The 20,704-nt window shown below is 46.8% G+C and overlaps 1 protein-coding gene across 6 annotated transcripts in view; it reads right to left on the bottom strand.

Annotated features, from left to right (window-relative positions):
* CEP350 (centrosomal protein 350) overlaps window positions 1-20,704 on the bottom strand; it is a 142,453-nt gene that overhangs the window by 34,608 nt on the left and 87,141 nt on the right. For all 6 annotated transcript variants that reach the window (XM_061634242.1, XM_061634241.1, XM_061634240.1 and 3 more), the window contains 2 exons: window positions 8,408-8,554; window positions 7,564-7,715 (listed from right to left, as the gene is read on the bottom strand). In XM_061634242.1, the coding sequence (XP_061490226.1) occupies window positions 7,564-7,715; window positions 8,408-8,554 (299 nt within the window). The remainder of the gene's footprint in view (window positions 1-7,563; window positions 7,716-8,407; window positions 8,555-20,704) is intronic.

The raw sequence follows: 20,704 nt of genomic DNA, 5'->3' as shown, positions 1-20,704 counted from the left end.
GAGGAACAATAGGAATCACACCAATAAGACGAAAGACAACAGCACTCATACACTCTCTACGCTTAGGCCTATTTTACGATCATAATGGCAGCCCAGCCCTCCTGAGTAGTGGCCCTGATATCACTTTTTGACATGCACAGAGAAGACCATTTCATAGTAAGACCAAATGCCTCTTCTCCTGTGCATGTAAAAGGTAATATCAGATGGGACATACCAAAGCTGACCTATGTATGGTGGGAACATCGCTGGGCTGAGAATACCGACGGTCTGAGAGAACGTGCTGTAGCAGTCTCCTCTCAAAAGCTGCCTCAGGGGACACGTACGTCTTCCTTGGTTTTTAATGAATGTATGAGGAGTGGCCCATGTAGCTGCTCTACAAATCTCTACCAGAGAGGCACTGAGTGAGAATGCTGCTGATGTGGCTGCCGCTCTCATGGAGTGAGCCACTATTCTGGCCTGGCGAGCCAGTCGCAGAGAAGCATATGCCAAGGTAATACATGCTTTGATCCATCTAGCTAGTGTAGAAGTGGAAAACGTATTCCCTAGTGACGCTGGGTGAAAGGATACAAACAAACTATCTGTTTTGCGTATTGATTTTGGTTTAGAAATCTACACTTTAAGGGCTCTCCTCCCATCAAATGAGTGGCATGCTTTCTCTGTGTGGTGAACGGGATAAGGGCAGGAGACGGCAAGCACCAGCTCTAGTTGACAGTGGAAGGAAGACAGAACTTTGGAACAAAAGGATCGTGCGGAGAACTACTCTATTCTTATGGAAAACACAGAAATGTCTACCCACACAGGGCATTCAGCTCAGACACTCTACAGCCTGAAGTAATGGCCATGAGAAATAGGACCTTAACGGATAGCAGACTAAGAGATATTTGACTTAAAGGTTCAAATGGGGGCTTTTGTAGGGCTGTTAACACCTTGTGCAGGTCCCAAGTCGGGTAGTGATGAACTGTAGGTGGCGCTGATATAGTTGCCCCCTGTAGAAAAAAGAAAGGATGAGATCCTAGTGGGTTGTCTGGAGATCTGGAGAGGATAGCCAACAATGCCGAAGCCTGGTGCCTCAAGGTGTTTGGCTTGAGACCCAGTGCTAAGCCATCTTGTAGGAAGGATAGTACTTCGTTGATACCCGCTTTCCTTGGACGCATGTTTTTCTTCTGTGCCCAAGCCAAGAAGGCCTTCCATGTACCCTCATATATTCTAACAGTGGAAGGGTGTCTAGAGGCCATCGTTTCTACCACTTGAGGAGGAATGCCTTTCTCCAAGAGACATCGCCTCTCAATCTCCAGACATGAAGCACCAAACACCCTAGGTCTGGGCAGAGAAGGTGTCCCTGTGACAGCAGGTCTTACCTGAGGGGAATTTGCCACAAGGGATCGACAGATAGGTCGAGGAGTTCTGGAAACCAAGGTCTCCTTGGCCACCAAGGGGCTACCAGCAGAACTGTTGCCCTTTCGGCCCAGATTTTTTGTATTACCCTGGCGAGGATCAGAAGTGGTGGGAAGGCATATAGCTGACTTGGAGGCCACTGAGATGTCAGCGCATCTATCTCCTCCGCCTCTAAGAACCTTTTTACTTGGCGGTTGAGATGGATGGCAAAGACGTCCACTTTCACTCTGCCAAAGCACACCACTATCTCCTGAAAGATCATTGGGTGAAGTTTCCACTCCCCCTGGTTTACTTTCTCTCACCTCAACCAGTCTACTTGATAATTGTCCTCCCCTCTGAGGTATTCCACCAGGATTGAATCCACATTTGTTTCCGCCCACTGAAAAAGGAGGGAAGCTTCCTTCTGTAGGTGGGGGGAGCGTGTGCCTCCCTGACAGTTCAAATGAACTTTGGCAGACACATTGTCCATTCTGACAAGCACCGCCCCCAATTGCCTGAACTGTGCAAAGTGTTTCAGGGCCAGACGGATTGCCTGAAGTTCCAGGAGGTTGATTGGAAGTGTTGATTCCTGCAGTGACCATATTCCTTGTACCAGCTGGCCATCACAAATGACCCCCCAGCCAATTAGGCTGGCATCCCAGGTGATCAGAGTTCATGGGGAGCCCTGGAATGGCACTCCCTTTAGTAGACTGGGTTCATGTGTCCACCATTGTAGGGGTGGACAGACTACTGGAGACAGTACCACCCTCAGGTGGTGTTTGGTTGCTATCTTGGCTTGGAAGGGCAGTGGAGCCCACTGCAGGGGGCAAGAGTGATGATGCATCCATGGAATAGTTTGGAAGGTTGAAACCATCAAGCCTGGGACCGCTGCCAGTGGCATGAGGTGTACTGAAGGTGAATCCAGAAGATGTGATGCTGCTGCCTGTATCTTGTTCACTCTGTCCTGTGCCACCCTTATGATTCCCTGCTGCGAGTCTACAGTAGCCCCCAGATGTACTATGGAGCGGGATGGAAATAGTTGGTTCTTGGCTTGGTTGATTAGAAAGCCATGATCCTTTAAGGCAGGCCAAGGTGACATGCAAGCCTTGTGTAGTGATGGGGACTGAATCAGGTTCATCTAGGTAGGGAAAGACATGGACTCCCTGCAACCTGAGGTGTGCCACCAGAGCAACCACAATATCTGTGAATACCCTGGGGGCAGATAACAGGCCAAATGGCATAGCCCTATACTGGAAGTGATCCCCTCCCACCGCAAACGTGAGGTAGCGTCTGTGAGGTGGGAAAATAGAGACATGAAGGTAGGGGTTCCTTGAGGTCGATTGATGAGAGAAAATCTCCCCTTCTCAGTGCCTCCCTGATTGATATAGCAAGGTGTCCTTGTGAAACTTGCTGTACTTTATGTACTCGTTCAGGTTCTTCAGATCGAGTACCGATCTGAATGAGCCATCTTTTTTCACAACGGTAAAGAATATTGAGTAGTTTCCTAAAAACCTCTCCCTTGTCGGGACTGTTTCTATTGCCACAATGTGTAGAAGATGGGAAATCACCTGTAGAACACTGTCTTTCTTGTCTGGAGAGGCCGAGAGGGGAGATGGGATGAATCTCATCAGAGGTTGAGGATGTGAATTCCAACCTCAAGCCGTACTGGAGGGTGTGCAATACCCATCGGTCTGATGACATATTCCCCCACCGCTGAGCAAAGCATTGGAGATGGCCTCCCACTGGAGGAATGTTGGCATCAGAATTTATGCTTATTCTCATGACTGGGATCTGAACCCCGACTTACAGGGAAAGTGTTGTTGGCTTTTGGTCTGGATGTGCTGTCTGTTCCAGAAAGGGCGGCTGGCCTGGGCATCCTTTGCCCTTCCTGATGTCCTGGAGCCTCGAAAGGACTGCGATGTCAGATAAGGGTGGAATAATCTCCGAAAGGATCTTCTGTCATCCTTTTTCCTGGTGGGAGACTTCTTTTCCTTAGATTCCAAGACTCCCGCTAGGGCATCATCACCAAATAACTTGCCTCCCACGTATGGTTCTGAAGTGAGATTAGAGCGGGCTGTGGTATCAGCCTGCCAGTGATGCAACCACAGGGTCCTTTGCGTGAAAATGTCTGCTGCTAGTGACCTTGCCGAAAACTGCATGGCATCCATAGATGGATCGGCCATAAAGGTCACCGCCTGAAATATTTTCAGAAGAGACTTTCGGGTTTGGGCTGGAACGTGCTGTGAACTGTCCAGTAGGTCCTCTAGCCAGAGAAGGGACGCTCTTGCAAAGACCGAGGAAGAAGCTGCTGCTGCCCGGATGGAAAGTGCACTAACCTCATGGATTCTCCTGAGGCCCTGCTCCATTTTGCTCTCTGTTGTGTCTTTGAGGTGAGCATCTGAGTCCTTTGGTTTCAAGGATTGATTCAGTAAATTGACTATGGGTGCGTCCACCAGTGGGACTTTCAGCTGGTCCATGATGTGTTGCTGCAGCATGTAGTATTTGTTAGCAGTTGGCACAGCCTTCTTGAATTGCAATAAAATGTAAATGTACTGCCTTCAGGTCAATTCCAACTTATGACGACCCTATGAATAGGGTTTTCATGAGGCTGAGACTGGCCCAAGGTCACCCAGTGAGCTTCATGGCTATGTGGGGATTCAAACCCTGGTCTCCCAGGTCGTAGTCCAACACCTTTCCAGTCTGGACACACTGCTGCAACCCTAGATGTTGAAGGGGTTGGTGGGTCTTCTGGGGAGTTTAGACTGAGGGCTTCCATTGCCTTACACAGGGCAGGAACGAAGTGAGCTTCCTGAAATATCCTGTTGGTTGAAATCTCTTCAGATTCCGAGTCTCCACTCCATTCTTCTTCATCAAGGGCGATTAGCTCATTGTCTGGGTCGACAGATGTCTCATCTGGAGGTCCAGTGTGCCTACCCTGAGAGGTGGTGTAAGGGTCAGGTGATGGTGTGGATTGGTGGAGGTTGCATGCTTGAAGATGAGTGGGCTATGGAGGACTCCTGCACCACTTGCAAGGCTTGGTGAGACTCAGATGCCTCAAGAAAACCTATGAATTCCTCAGGGGAGGATCTAGCAGAGAAAATAGTCTAAAGCAGGGCGAAGTTGCATGCCTTCTTCCTCAGATAAGGATTCCTGGTCTCTCTGCGTCCTGCAGGTGGTGCTGTGAGAGTCCTTCCCTGCAGCTCCCTTTGGATTATCAGGGTCTTGCCAGTTCTGACTGACTCACCTGTTCTCATTAAGTGCCACGCCTTTTGGAGCCGCCCTGTCAGCTGAACTATGTTCCACAGCCACCTTCTGCCTGTTGGTAGAGGGGCAGGGCATGACTGCCTCCGCCTGGCTCTCCATGGTAAACGAAGGCTCCAGGGCCTGCCTAGGTAATGGTGGTGGTGCGGCATTTGGTTTGGGCAGTCGGGAGTGGTTTTGGCCTCTTTGATGGATTCTCTGACTTGTGGGTTGCTTTCCCCATGGGGGCAACCGCACTGCAGGGCTTATGGGGGCTTGGTGCCATGATTGCAGCTATGCCTCCTCGCTGGTGTTGTTGGTGGGGGGGGGGAGGCAGGAGGAATCCCTGTGAAGCTGGAGCATCCTGCCGTAGCCCTCCGTGGGCGGGAAAATGCTGGTGGTGGCGGTAAGGAAGGTAAGTCCTCCTGGGCGGCGCTCTCTAGGCGACGCCATTGCTCGTGTGGGGAAAAAGGCGCTGAGGCTGCTAGGGAGCTTGCTGCTGAGGCCCCAATGAGGGCTAGTAAGGCTGCGAGGCTGGTGGGGGGAGCGTTATTGAGGGAGCGGCATTGAGGGAGCGGCAAGACAGTGTTGGTTCTGGGGAAGGTGGGGCACCCCCTTCTTGGGCGGCTTCACAATGCGGTGAGGTTTCTGGGAGCAAGAGAGAAAAACTTTTTTTTTTGGTAAGAGACAGAAGGGAGACAGTGAGAAGAATGAAAACAGAAGCACTTGGGGAAAATAACAGACACGCAGACACAAACAATACAGGCCTGAACCAAGGAGCAGAGAGAGTGGATCAACTGTTCTTGGTGAAGGCAGAAGAGAACTGAGGCAAGGAGCTGTGCAGAGCAGGAGGTGCCTGCAAAAAAATTCAACAGTGCCTTCAACTGCTAGGTGGAGCTAGCTACACACCTGATATCTTTTACATGCACAGGAGGAGGATGCAGAAAACTAGTATAAATTCAGGAGTTCATTTGCTGCCATTTTTCACTAGTAGTTGGTTTATTCTTCCGATTTCACATTCCACTCACACTTCCATTTTCAAATACTGCTCTGCAACACCACAATATCTCTACTAAAATGTCTACATAGCAAAACTGTTCAAGCCAAACAAATCACCCGGTTGAGAAAGTTGTTAAAAGGCAAAAGCCATGCTACCTACAGGCACTATGAGTTACAAAACACAGTAAGAACTCACTAAGGTAAAGCAACATAAGGCATTGTTTCTGTTTAGGAGGGCTCCATGTTAAGGGACTGAATATGCCAGAATCTCAAGGGATTAATTCTTTGACAGAGCATGCTCCTGTTCACATGCAAACCACAGACAAAGGTTTTTCTTTCACCTTTAGACTGATACTTCCTCAGATAAGGAATCCTACAAACTCTGTCAGACAAAACCTAGTTTTGGTGGAAGAGTCAAGAGCAGAATCCGCCCTTCCTCCCTATAGGAGCCCAGGGCGGCAAACAAAAGCATCAAAAACACTCTAAAACATCATAAAAACAGACTTTAAAATATATTACAACAAAGCATCCTTAAAAACATATTAAAACAAAATGTCTTTGAAAACATTTTTTTTTAAAAAAGCTTTAAAACCATATTAAAAAGCAATTCCAACAGACACAGACTGCGATAATTTGTCTGTGCCTTTTTGACCCTTTACAACAAATTATGCTAATCCTGTTTTTCTTTGCAGATCTGCCAATTCTGGACATGAAAAGGCCAGATAAGCTGCTAGTTGTTATGAATATGCCACATGTTTCTATGTAATTTAGCAGAATATTTTTATTAAAGAACTCTCACACTAAGTACATGTAAATATACTTTAGCTTGAAATATGCTTCTTACTGCAACCCCTAGTACTAGCTGTGCATTGGATGCCTCTCTAGATGGTATTCTGATGTTCAAGAGCAACTTTTTGAAGGGCTGGGATGTGGGCAAAAAGCCCTAGTACACTTATGAAACCCTGGACCTGCCTCTCCCCCTGCCCCCAAAGGATAGAAATTTAAATTCTGCACAGAACCAATCAAAATAATTTTTTCAGTGGCTGAAATGTTGACAATTAGGTCCACTTGTTATCTGACATTACCACTACAAGCTCTTCCTTGTAGTGTGAAAGGAGTATAATGGTTGCAAGTCCTTACCAGTGGGGAGGTGTCTATTATTATTTATGACACAAATAAAATATTCCTCAATTAAAATAGTTCTCCTCCCACCATATTTGCAAGAACTCAACCCAATACAGAACCTCAAGCTGCAACATCTTATGTTATGAATTGTTCTTCTGCTGAATTTGAGCATTCAAGGTTAAGCTTCAACCAACACATTTTGTTCAGAGATAACAAAATCTAAAGAGAAAGGACACCTCTTTATGAAGCATTATGAATTAAAATAATGTATTTTTTTGGCCCTGTTGCTGGTGTAGTGTGCCCTCAACACCAGAGGACCCTGTGTATAACTCAGTGGTAGAGCACAAGCTTTGCAAGCAGAAGGTCCCAGGTTCAATCCTCAGCATTTCCAGTTAAAAAAGAGATTTCAGTTAGCAGGGCAGGGAAGTCTCCTTCTGCCCAGGTCCTTAGAGAGTGGCTTGCTAACAGTCCGAGTAGGCACATGGTAGCCAATGTGGTGCCCTCCAGATGTTGTTGGACTCCAACTCCCATCGGTTCCAGCCAGCATGGCCACTGGTGAAGGATTATGGGAGTTCCGAGTCCAGCAGCATCTGGAGGGCGTTATGTTGGCTACCCCTAGAGCAGAAGATACTTGACTAGATGGCAAGGCTGTTTTGTACATACACATTCATACATAAGTTCAATGTATAGAGCCAAACCATCAGTGAGGCTAACTAAGCTGAAATGCCGCTGCATCTGCAAGAAGCAAAAACAAACTCTGAAGAAGTAACTAACCTCATAACAAATTACTGATGTCATCAATAAAATTAAAAAAAAAGTAGTTACTTCTCATCCATTCGGCTGTGCATTTTCTTTAGTTTCTGCATAATGCTACTGGTCTCGCAGCTGGAAATAGAGGAAGGGCTACAGGTCTCTGCATCTGTTGGCAGTGGGCTTGAAGAGTGGGTTTGCTTTATATCATTCCCACTGCAATGCTCCTATGACAAAAATAGCAAAATAGTCAACATATAAAAATTGAGACGTGTGTTAATGCTGATTCCTAAGTTTTGTCAAGTGCTGCAATAGAAGAAAGTTATCTCTAAATCTATTCCTAAATCTATTCATTTTTTTAAACAATGTTGTAAGTTACTTGTAGAACTTCAGGAAACAACTAACAAATCTAATAAATAACTGCAACAACAATTTCTATATCTCCAAAAGGAAACTTAAAAAGTGAAGTTGAAATTATTTTACTGAAAACTGTCCATACAGGGAAGGGGACACCCAAATCTGAAACTAACTCAAGAAGTATTTGTGAAGTGTCTGAGAAGTGTGATGGGTTTTTGTTTTCAGGGACATTTTCTGTATATCATTTTTATACACACTTTAAATCAACATCTTAATATAAAATGAGAATACAGTGTTATTGAGAAACCTCTAGGGTTATGAGGATAATTTGCAGCTCCAACAAGAACAAATCTTCTATTTTTAGAAGTTACCATCGTGCAGTTGGTCTTATTAAAACACTATCAGCCAGAAAGTTTTCAGGTTCAGTTTATGTATTTGAAAAATGTATATCCCTCCTTTCTTAATGAATTTTCACTCTTCAGTTGGAAAACTGCAATGGTACAAATAAAATTAACAGGCTTATCCTCAGAGGCATGATTCCAGCTCCTGCAGTGCAGCTTACCAGCTTGTTTTCCCCGGCAGACTTCAGTTTTTCCTGCAGTTTCATAGTGGTTTGACGTATCCGCTCTATCTCTTCCTGCTGCTTAAGGATCAGTTGTCTCTCTTTCCGGGCTGCCTTATTGGCTTCCTGAAGACGCTTAATTTCTGCCTTTATGGGTAAGCACAATAAAGCAAAACAAAAAGGAGTAGTAATGTTCTTACAGGCTTGCCTCTTGCTTATATTTAGCCTCTTAATTCTGCTCTTCATTCTGCTGCTCAGTTTGTTAATTTTCATCTGCTGCTTTGATCACTTCTCTCTCCCCTCCCCCCTTCATATCTTTACTGGTTTCTTTATACTTTTTCACTAAAAGCGTCTTATTCTAGCAATGAGATCTCTGAACTCTTTTGCCAGCTTCTAATTTTTCTCTTCTGTCAATCTACATTCCTTCCCACTTCCTTTGTTTTACTGGGTCTAATCTTGATAAAATTCATCTTTTTGTTCTTTCCAATCCTATTCATTGTGCACTGATTGAAACTTACTTTTTCTTCCATGGATTTTATTCCTCCACTTTCTCCCCCTTTCTGAACTTAGTATCTCATCTCCAATTTTCTTTTTTCTACATTCATCTATCCTCATTTTCCTCATGCATCACATCTGCTTCAGATTCAAACTTTGAGAGTACGGGCAATGTTTACTTAACCATTTTGTGTATTTTTTTGTCTACAGCATTTTTACCCCATTCTTCAGCCAAAAAGAAAAAAAACTCCCAGAGGAGTATACAAACATCAATAGGTGTAGGTGCTTCTTCTTCTTCTAAGCACATAGTTTGATCCTTTGTAAGTTTACCCAGGAGAAAATCGCATGAGTTGGACCCTAAATCTCTCCTATATTCACGGAAGGAGAGAGGTAATTTCTTCCAACTCCCCATTCCATCTGCAGCTCCCCACATCATATCCCATATCATTCTGAACAGTCCATCAATCCCCAGAAGCAGACTTTTTGGCACACAGGGGGCTGTAAGGAGAGCCAGGAAAGGCCCATTCTGTGCAGGTGAATCCTGTTCCATTCACAGATGAAAATAATTCATCACACAATTCAACAGGACTTACTTCCAGGCAAATATGCATAGGACTATCACCTGCAGCTGTTATCAAAATTCATTATATAATCTAGATGTGTGCTTCCCTACTTGAAGTTGAACTCTTGCATAAAATATTGCTTCTGAGAAAAATATACATGTTAAACATAAATTAAATAAAAATGCAGCGGGCCAGCTGAAGGTAGCTTTCAACTTGAATTGTACTGAAGCTTCAAAATCATTGTGCATGATAGCACAAAGAATGAGTGCTAGGCCAAGAAGTTATAAACTCAGTAAGGGCTTTTATATCTTTATTATAAGAAAAAAAATAAGGGCCACGTTATTAGTAGGTGCTTGGAAGGCCAGTGCCTCTTTCTGAAGCCTCATCAAAATCTATAATCTATAAATGTGCTTCAGAAAAGTATTTTTAGGAGTGCTTTGTTCACCCCACCCCAATATATGTATAATTCCATGTTTCTCATACTGCTCCAGGCCAAGACATGATGCTCCACGCCGATGGACTGGTTAAGAGGAGGCTGGGAACAAAGAAAGACCTGTGTTTCCTGTCTTCAGACACAAGAGGGCAGCATAACCCATCGTGCCATGTGTTTACCACCTCCGCAGAAACTGACCTTTGCAGGCACGCTTCTGTAAGTGGGCTTGCCATGGTTGGTCACCACAGTATCAGCAACTCCAGGCACTGGGGAATGCTCCTGCCCTGTCTGTGACTTGAATAAATTAAGCAATAACAATAGGCTCAGCCCAGTATTAAAATTTAACTGTGATACTATACCTCCACCCATTTTAACTTTCAAAATAAGTGGAGATAAAGAAATCTATATCTCTTAACTTTAATTTTAACTTTAAAAATAAGTGGAGATAAAGGAATCTACATGTATATCTCATGTCCCAGGTGGCCCCAGTGACATGGAGTGCCTTTGCTAAGCTTTAGTTGCTATGTTAGCTTCCGCCATTCCTGAACAAAGGTAGTCTAGCCAAGTGACCTATGCACTGATGACCCCTCACTGGGATTACCTTAATGCACATTACATGGCCCTGCCCTTGAAAATGATGGGGAAATTGCAACTGGTGAAAAATGCAACTCCTGGGATACCGACAGGGGCAACTGTCAGGGATCAAAAAACACATATCCTGAAACAGCTGCACTGCGTGCCAATCTATTTCTATGGCAGTGGTTAGACTTCAGAATGTCACCTCTCCAGACCCCCACCTGTTTACCCAGGCACTTATGAATGTTAGCTCCTGGTCTAATGAGTATGTAATGAGTATGACTGGATCTACTGTCGATCATCTATTCTCACTACTGCATTGTCGGTTTTATTAGATGTTGGTTTCTTTTATTCTATTTTATTGTTTCAATATTGTTGCCACCTGCCTTGTGATTTATATGAAGGATGGGATATAAATAATAACAATAATAATAATAAATTTAATTTCTTCGTCGCTTATCTGGCCAATGGCCACTCTAAGCGACTTACAAAATGTTAAAATACAATTAATAGAATACAGTAATAGAATATAAAACAATACATCTGCAGCAACAGTATTAAAACTGGGCAGGAGGCATTACAGTTATAACCATTAACCCTCCCCGGATACCCCGAAGGCCTGCTGAAAAGCCAGGTCTTCAAGGCCTGGCGGAATACATTCAGGGAAGGGGCGTGCCGGAGATCTTGTGGGAGGGAGTTCCAAAGAGTGGGGGCCGCCACTGAGAAGGCCCTCTCTCTAGTACCCGCCAATCTGGCTGTTTTTGTTGGCGGGATTGAGAGAAGGCCCTGTGTGGCCGATCTTGTCGGGCGGCATAATTGGTGGCGTTGAAGGCGCTCCGTGAGATAAACTGGGCCGAAACCGTGTAGGGATTTAAAGGTCAAGACCAACACCTTGAATTGGGCTCGGAAAACAACTGGTAACCAGTGTAGGTCGAACAACACTGGTGTGATGTGATCTCGGCGGCGACTATTCATAAGTAGTCGAGCCGCCGCATTTTGTATCAGTTGTGATTTCCGGACCGTTTTCAAGGGTAACCCCACGTAGAGCGCATTACAGTAGTCCAAACGAGAGGTGACCAGGGCGTGTACCACTGTGGGAGCTGGTGAACAGGAAGGTAGGGTTGCAGCCTTCGTATGAGGTGTAGTTGGTACCAGGCTGCCCGGCTCACTGCCGAAATCTGAGCCTCCATGGACAGCCTGGAATCAAGCACAACCCCAAGGCTGCGGACCTGGTCCTTCAGGGGTAAACTCACCCCGTTGAACTTCAGGTCAATATCGCCCAACCCTCTCTTGTCCCCCACAAGTAGTACCTCGGTCTTATCAGGGTTCAACTTCAGCTTGTTCCTTCCCATCCATCCACTCACGGATTCCAGGCACTTGGACAAGGTCTCCACAGCCAACTCTGGTGAAGATTTAAACGAGAGATAGAGCTGAGTGTCATCCGCATATTGATGACACTGCAGCCCAAATCTCCTGATGATTGCCCCCAGCGGCTTCATATAGATGTTAAATAGCATGGGAGAGAGGATAGAATCCTGTGGCACACCACAATTGAGAGGCCAAGGGTCTGATACCTCCTCCCCCAATGCTACCTGTTGGTACCTGTCGGAGAGAAAGGAATGGAACCACTGTAATACAGTGCCTCCAATTCCCAATCCCTCCAGGCGAAGCAGAAGGATACTGTGGTCGACAGTATCAAAAGCTGCTGAGAGATCGAGGAGGACAAGAAAGGTGGATTCTCCCCTATCCAATGCCCTCCTCAAATCATCTACCAGAGCGACCAAGGCTGTTTCAGTTCCGTCACCAGTCCTGAAACCCGATTGGTATGGATCCAAATAATCCGTTTCATCCAAGTGTGCTGACAACTGGTTGGCCACCACTCGCTCAATGACCTTGCCCAGAAATGGTAGATTCGAAATTGGGCGGAAGTTATCTAACACTTGGGGATCCAAGGAGGGCTTCTTTAAGATGGGCTTTACAATTGCCTCCTTGAAGGCTGATGGCATCACACCCTCTTTCAAGGATGCGTTTACCACCGCTTTGATCCCCTCGCCCAATTTCTCTCTGCAGCTCACAAGGAGCCACGAAGGGCAAGGATCAGTAAGACAAGTGGTTGGCTTCACAGATGAAAGCACCTTGTCCACTTCCTCAGAAGGGAGAAGCCGAAACCGATCCCAATTTACCGGCATGCAACTGGCCAACTCTGGTTCATCCACTGTGTCCACGGCGCACGGGATCGAGCTCCGTAAGTGTTCGATTTTATCGGTGAAGTGTTTTGCTAATAAGTCACAGGAGGCCTTTGACTGTTCCAAGGGTTCCTGAGCAACTGGACCGACCAGGCTCCGGACCACCTGGAACAGCCTCCTGGGACAGCACTCCGCAGACGCAATAGAGGCAGCAAAGAAAGCCTTCTTTCCTGCCTTTATTGCCACTTGGTAGGCAGCTACTGCTGCTCTAACCTGTGTCCGGACATCTTTGGAGCGGGATTTCTGCCACCGGCGCTCTAGTCGTCTCACCTCCTGTCTCAGACTACGCAACCGCGGTGTATACCATGGTGCTAGCTGAGTTCTATTCAGGGGGAGAGGACGTTTCGGAGCCACCCGGTCTAATGCCCTGATGATCCCCACGTTCCACTCCTTCACCAGGGTTTCGACCGGGCGACCTTCAGCAGGTTCCAAATCCCCAAGCGCAGTCAGGAATCCATCCGGATCCATCAGGCGTCTGGGGCAGACCATTTTAATAGGTCCTTATTTACCAGGTAGTGGTCTGACCATGACACAGGAGTGGCAAGAATCACTCCCAACTTCAGACCACTTCTCTCCTCTCCCAGGACAAATACTAGGTCGAGAGCATGACTGGCTACATGGGTGGGCCCAGTATTACTTAGGTACAGTTCCCAGGAAGCCATGGTTTCCAGGAAATCCCGAGGGGCTCCTATGAGAGCGGCCTCGGCATGCACGTTAAAGTCACCCAGCACTACCAGCTCTGGGGACAATGCCCGTACAGGCGAGACCACCTCCAGCACCTCGGCCAGGGAATCTGCCGTGCAGCGGGGTGGGCGGTACACCAGCAAGATCCCTAAACTGCCCTTCGGGCCCAACCTCCAGTACATACAATCAACAAATTGAGTCCTATGGAGGGGAGGTCTGGCAAAAACCAAGGACTCTCGATAGATGACTGCCACACCCCCTCCCCGCCTTCCCACCCTCGGCTGCTGTGCGTAACGGAAACCTGGCGGACACATGGCCTCAAGAATTGGAGCAGAGGCTTCGTCCAGCCAAGTTTCCGTAATACATGCCAGGTCTGCGCGCCCATCCAAGATCATATCATGGATGAGCGAGGTTTTCTGAACCACAGACCTGGCATTACATAACAGCAGTCGAAGGTCGGTAGGAACCTTGCATCCCCCAGTTTCCGTCTGGTTCTGAGCAGACCCGGAACATGGGATGGATATAATGCATCTGTCCCATGTTCCCCTATTCCGGCGTGGTCTGCTAGCAGCACCCTTCCAGCGCCTGCCGCCCAAACTTCCTATAACTTGGCCCCCCACCTCCCTCTCCGGCTTACACATGCCTCTATCCCTATCTGCTTATCAGCAGGCCACCCACCCTAATAAAATTAGTCCAGAGACCCGCCTCCGTGCCCTATAGCAGCAGTATTTACTAATTTAAAATAAATTAATTAGACCAATTAAACCAATTAATTAAACCAATTAAACCAAAAACTAAAGTACATAAAATACACACTCACACACACCATACATTCAAATAGACACCCACACATCCAGTTAAAATTCACATATCATACATAATCCCGCACTCTGCACATGGACGGCAGTTCTAGGTCTCTTCTCTTCACAAGCATCACCCTCGGAAGTTGAGATGAAATTCAAAAATAAAATTAGACTAAGTCAAAGCTATTTTTCCACCCCAATTCCACATTCATTCATCATACACGCCACCGCCGTCGCCTGTTAGTCCTTGCAGCGCTCTCACCGCCACTTCCCGGCGCTCTAAGGTTCCCACGGCTTCTCGGCCTCGGCGCCGCAACCTCCGCGGCTGCCACGCCGCCACCAAGCCGCTCCTCCTCGAATTATTGGAAGAGTCTTGGCCATATTTCTCTTTCTTGACCGAAAAGCAAGTTTATCAGGGACTCCTGAAGACTTGCTTGCATACGTCGGCTGTTATGGAGGGCAGGTTCACTAAAATACCATACAAAAATCGAGTATGTCCTTGTGGGGAGGATGTACCCAGGGGGCGGCCGGGAAGCCCCTCCTCTCCGTCTCTGCGGGTCAGTGCAGCATGGCCTGACTCCGCCCAAAGTAACAAATAAATAAGACTTGCCTAATTTTTATTTAAAAGACGTGTGTTTTGGGGAGGAGCCAGAAAGATCACCAATTGCCTCATCTTTGCTCAGTGGAGCAAGCACGGCTTCCCACCAAAAACTAAGAGACAAGGGAACAGAGAGAGAATGACAAATTAATCTTGATTTCTCTCTTTTGATCAGCAAGCCCTTCCAGTCACAGCTTAGATTGGAAAAACACAAACACTTCAAACTGCTTGAACTATAAAAGGCCAAACTGTATACCAATACAAATAAAAGGGGTTTTTTTTAAAAGGAGTAAGAAGAATCATAAGGATTCATTGATTTTTCTCTTCCTTTATTTGATGGTGCTCCTAGCTCAAACTCGCAGTCTAAAATTTGCTCTATTTCAGAACAAGCATTTTGAAATGCTAATAGTTTTTTTTTGTAAGATCATTTTGCTTGTTACTAAAAATTGAAAAGTTGCATTACAACTGGTAGACCTTTTGCTAAGCACACTATCAAGGTTTTGATCAGTGTTTTACAGAATGATCCTATATATAGTTAGCAGTTCCACTTAGTTCAATGGAAATTACTCCCATATAAATACGCACAAGACTGCAGTTTTAGAAGAATAAAAGGGAGTCAAAATTTGTAGTTGGAAACAATCAGAAGTTGAGAAAGTGTTATAACTGGGAAGAACAAAGGACAAGTATGAGTAGCGCTGTGACTAATGACGCAGCTAGGTCAAAGCTGAAAGGAAGCCCAGAGGCTGATGCGCACAGATGTGAGAGTAAGGAGTTGTACGACACACACAATAGGAACATGGAAGGTGAGAAGCATGAACCAGGGAAAGTTAGAAATTGTCAAGCAAGAAATGGAACGCATCAACATTACAATACTTGGTGTGAGCGAACTAAAATGGACAGGAATGGGACATTTCCAAACAGGCAACTACAAAATATTTTATGCAGGAAATGAGAAATTAAGAAGAAATGGCGTTCCTTTAATAGTGAGAAGTGATGTAGCAAAAGCAATTAGGAGCTACAACGAGGTCTGAGCGAGTGATATCAATAGGATTAAATGGGAAACCTTTAATATAATAATCATCCAAGTCTATGCTCCAACAGCAAACACAGAAGAAGAGAAATTAAATTTTACGCAGAAGAACAAGAGGAAATTGATCACACACCAAAACAAGATGTGCTGATAATCATGGGGGATTTGAATGCAAAAGTAGGGAACAGAGAAGAATTAGGAATTGTGGGGAAATGGGGAAACGAAGCAGGAGAAAGACTTATTGAATTCTGTGAAGCCAATAATTTGTTTCTTGCAAACACATTTTTTGAGCAACCGAAAAGACGACTGTACACATAGACATCATCAAATGGTCAATATAGGAATCAAATTGATTATATAATTGGTAGCAGAAGGTGGAGAATGTACCATTGGTATCACCTGAAGGGTGATTTTCTCAGGTGGTCCAACATCATGTGGGATATAGCACCATCTAGCGTCCAAAGGCAAGAATGGGTCGAAGTCAAGACCTGGGGCATCAAGCCCCTCCCACTCCAGTTCATTCGTGATGAGACCGAAGTGAGATATATCTGAAAAGACAGAAAAGACCAACAGGCCTAACAGCAAGGAAATATTGTCCCAAATAATAACCCAAAGATCACAAGCATTTTAAACAGTTCCAAAATGGTCTTGACTTGGCTAAATAGTTTAACAGTATAACTCTGAAGAGTGATAATTAGCAAGGTATCAAAAAACGCAAATAGCCTCCAACAGGGAGGGCCATGATGTCGGACCACCTGAGAAAATCACCCTTCAGGTGATACCAATGGTACATTTTCCTCAGGTGGTCCTACATCATGTGGGATGTACCAAAGCAGCCCCTAATAGGGAGGGACTGCCCCCTGGCTACTTGTCATAAATAACCTGTTGTAATACACCCCTCCCGAAGGAGGTATCAGCAGAAGCGTAATGGTCTATCTTATAATGTCGTATGAAAGAATTTGGGGTAGACCATACAGCCGCTCTGCAAATCTCTGCCAGAGGGGCGTTGGTTGCGAAAGCATCCGTAGTGCCTGCTGACCTAGTTGAATGTGCCGTTATGTTACAAGGCACTGGCAGCTGAAGAGACTCATAGGCCAGTGCAATACAGGCACACAACCAACAAGATAACGTAGAACTGGACACCTTTTTCCCCAGAGTACGAGGATGAAATGATACAAACAGTGAATCCATTGACTGTATGTCCTGGGTTCAAGACAGGTAGGTCTTGAGGGCCCTCCAGACATCTAGCGAATGCCAGGCCTTCTCCAGTGGATGGACAGGATCCGGACAGAACGAAGGCAGAACAATGTCCTGGTTACAGTGGAACGCCAAAACGACCTTGGAAGGAAGTATCTAGACGGAGTACCACTGAGTCCTTATGGAAAATACAGAGATGGCGGGCCGAGGACAGTGCCCCCAACTCTGAGACTCTTCTTGCTGAGGTGATCGCCACGAGGAACAGGCCTTTGAAGAACAAAAGTCGTAATGGCACAGATAAAGGGGCTCAAAAGGAGGCTGCTGTAGGGCTTGCAGGACCTTCGATAAACTCCACGAAGGAAAGCGGTGACAAACTGCTGGCGACAGTAGGGCGGCCCCCTTCAAAAATGTTTGACAAGTGGGTGTGAGCCCATAGGAAGGCTAGGAGATGTGACAGAGAGAATAGACGATATGGTGGCAGCGTGGCGATGCAAGGTGTTAGGTTTAAGTCCCATCTTCAGGCCTCTATGTAGAAATTGCAGGAGCTGTTGAACATTAGACTGAGATGGTTGTATGTTTTGAGAGTCACACCAGCTAGAGAAGGCAAACAGGGCACTCTGGTAGATACGAGAGGTTGACTGTTTTCGAGATGCGAGAATTGTGTCCACAACTTCCTGTGACAGTCCTGAACGAATCAAATGTCCCCGTTCAAATGCCACACTGTCAGATTGAGCCATTCGGGATCTGGATGCCAAATGGGACCCTGAGAGAGGAGATCTGGTCTGAGCGGCAACCTCTAGGAGTCCGTCACTGAAAGGAAGAGCAGATCAGAGAACCACGGCCGACCAGACGGGCCCTTTCATGTCGCAGCTTCCTGAGGGTCCTGCTCAGTAGCGGTATCAGGGGAAAGGCATATAGGAGGCCTGCTGGCCACTGAGTCAACAGTGCATCTACCGATTCCGCATTGTTGTCCAGATACTTGGAGAAGTAGCGAGGTAGCTGATAATTGTGACTGGAGGCAAACAGGTCCACCGAGAGGATGCCGAACCGTCGTTGGAGAAGGCTGAACACTGTGGGATGAAGCTTCCATTCTCCCTGGATCACCTGTTGTCTGCTGAGCCAGTCGGCCGCAACGTTTAAAACACCACTGAGATGTTCTGCTCTCAGTGAAATTAGATGTATTTCGGCCCAGTCGAAGAGTTGAGAAGCCTTCGTCTGGAGGCACTGTGACCTGGTGCCCCCTTGCCTGTTCAGATGTGATTTCACACAGGTATTGTCCATGTGAATCAGTATGTGGCCCAGAAGGAACAGAGGTTGAAAATACCGACGAGTCAGATGGACTGCTCTCAGTTCCAGACAACTGATATAGTGACTTGCTTCTGTGCTGGACCAAACACCCCAAACATATTGGGAATTGCAGTGGGGCACCGACCCGGACAGACTGGCATCTGTCGTTATTACAGTTCTGTCTGGCTCTCTGAATGGGGTTCCCTGTCTGAGATTTTTTACTGTCGCCCACCAATGGAATGAGGCCCGCAGAGATGGATGCAGGGGGACTGTTCGGTGGTTGGACATGGCAATGTCCTGTTGGAAAGGGAGTAAGGCCCACTGTAAGGGTCGAGTGTGGTGTCGAGCCAATGGCACAATGTGGAGGGTCGAGACAAACATCCCCAGAGCCCTTGCCAGAAGCATTATGTCTGCCCTTGATCGACATGAGAGGTGTAAAGCCATCTGTGTGATGGCCGTAATCCGATCTGGTGATAAAAAGACCATGGCCTGTGTGGTGTCTAGAATTGCGCCCAGATGTTGCAATCTCCGAGTTGGTTGAAGTTGACTTTTGTCGTGGTTGACAAGCCAACCATGAGTGCACAGAACCGAGAGGACAGAGTGAACGTGAAAGAGGGCCAGATCCCTGGAACCCACCCGAATCAACAGATCGTCCAAATAAGGGTAAATGTGAACGCCCTGGAGGCAGAGGTAAGCCACCAGGGTTAGCAGTACTTTGTTGAAGACTGTTGGGGCCGACGAGAGTCCGAAAGGCATTGCCCGATATTGGAAGTGATGGGGGCCGAAGGTAAATTGAAGGAAACGTCTGTGGGTCAGACAGATGGGCACATGAAGGTATGCTTCTTTCAGGTCTGTGGAAGCCAGAAAGTCCCCGTCGTGTAGAGCCTCTATAATTGACGCCAGGGACTCCATCTTGAACCGTCGGTATTTCACAAAACGGTTGACAAATTTGAGGTCTAACACCACCCTCCATGACAGATCTTGCTTGGGAACTGCAAATAGGAGAGAGTAAACCCCTTGTGCTTTCTCCTCCAGTGGTACTGTTTCTATAGTCGCTATGTCGAGAAGATGAGTGATGGCTTCCCACATGATCCGGCGCCTGTCTTGAACTCTGGGTAGTAGGGAGGGAATGAACCTGTCTGGAGGGGTCATCCAAAATTCCAATTCGTAACCATGAAGGAAGAGATCTCTGACCCAAGTGACCCGTGTCAGACGCAACCAGTGACTTGCAAACATTAGCAATCTGCCCCCTCCAGGGAAAGTGTCAGTATTGTTTGCGCTGACGAGCTCCCCTGCCATATTATGAAGTTGATGCCCCTTGACTTCCCTGGTTCTGGATTCTGCCCTGGAAGCGTTGTCTGTTCCAGGTTCCCTTGGAGGAGCGGAAGTCAGAAGATTGAAAGTCGCGGCCCTGTCCCACAGGCCACGCTCCTCGAAAGGCCTGAAAGGAGCGATATGGGGTGAAACGTCTAAACGTCCTATGATCCTCTCTCTTGGAAGTGGCCAATACTGGACTTCGGCTGTCTTTAGGGTCTACCAAGACTGCCTTGAGGGCTTTGTCTCCGAAGAGTAAGGACCCAGAGAAAGGCACCCTTGACAAGTTGCCCTTGGCCATAGAGTCAGCGTCCCAGTGCCTGAGCCAAAGGGTGCACCGAGCTACCACCTGTGAGGCTAGGGCTTGCACTCCCAGCTGGGTGGCATCTAATGTGGCATCAGCCACGAAAGCTGCAGTCTTATGTAATTTTACCAGGCCCTTTCGGAGCTTGACAGGGTCTGGGTCGGTATCATCCAAGAGTTTGTCCAGCCACATCATAGACGCTCTTGAAAAGATGGAAACTGCAGCAGATGCCTGAATAGTGAAGGCAATAGCCTCGTGGGTTTTACGCAGAGCTTAGTCCGTGCAGCATTCAAAGGGGTCCTTCAGTTGTGAGTCCCCCTGTTTTGGTAGGAGCGATCACGAAACCAAACTAGAGACTGGCTCGTCAATGCCTGGGATATGCAAACAATGCATAAAGTTCAGGTCCAGTGCATAAAGTCTTTTAGCCATAATAGAAAAGCGGCATGCCTGCAGCGGGTGATCCAACTCTTCCCTGGCCAGTTTGCTGATGGAGTCTGGCACAGGAAGGTAGTGATTCGTTGATTTTGGAGACTTGAGGACTTTAGCCCCTTTCATAGGAGGAGTGGTAGGTTGTCTGTGTAGTCTGAAGACCTAATGTGCCGAGAGCTCTATGAGCAAGGGGAAGAAAGTCGGCTGCATCAAATAGGCGATAGGAGGAGTCCTCCTCGACTTCTGCCTCGTCACTCCACTCATCTCCCTCGGCCTGAAGAGAATACTCTGGGTCCTCCAAACCAGGAATCTCATTTCCAATCCTGCCGCTAACAACA

This window comes from Rhineura floridana, chromosome 6, assembly GCF_030035675.1.
Source record: "Rhineura floridana isolate rRhiFlo1 chromosome 6, rRhiFlo1.hap2, whole genome shotgun sequence".
In the NCBI taxonomy this organism is placed as follows: Eukaryota; Metazoa; Chordata; class Lepidosauria; order Squamata; family Rhineuridae; genus Rhineura; species Rhineura floridana.
Note: the sequence above shows the minus strand (reverse complement) of the source record. Positions and strands in the feature narration are given on the sequence as shown.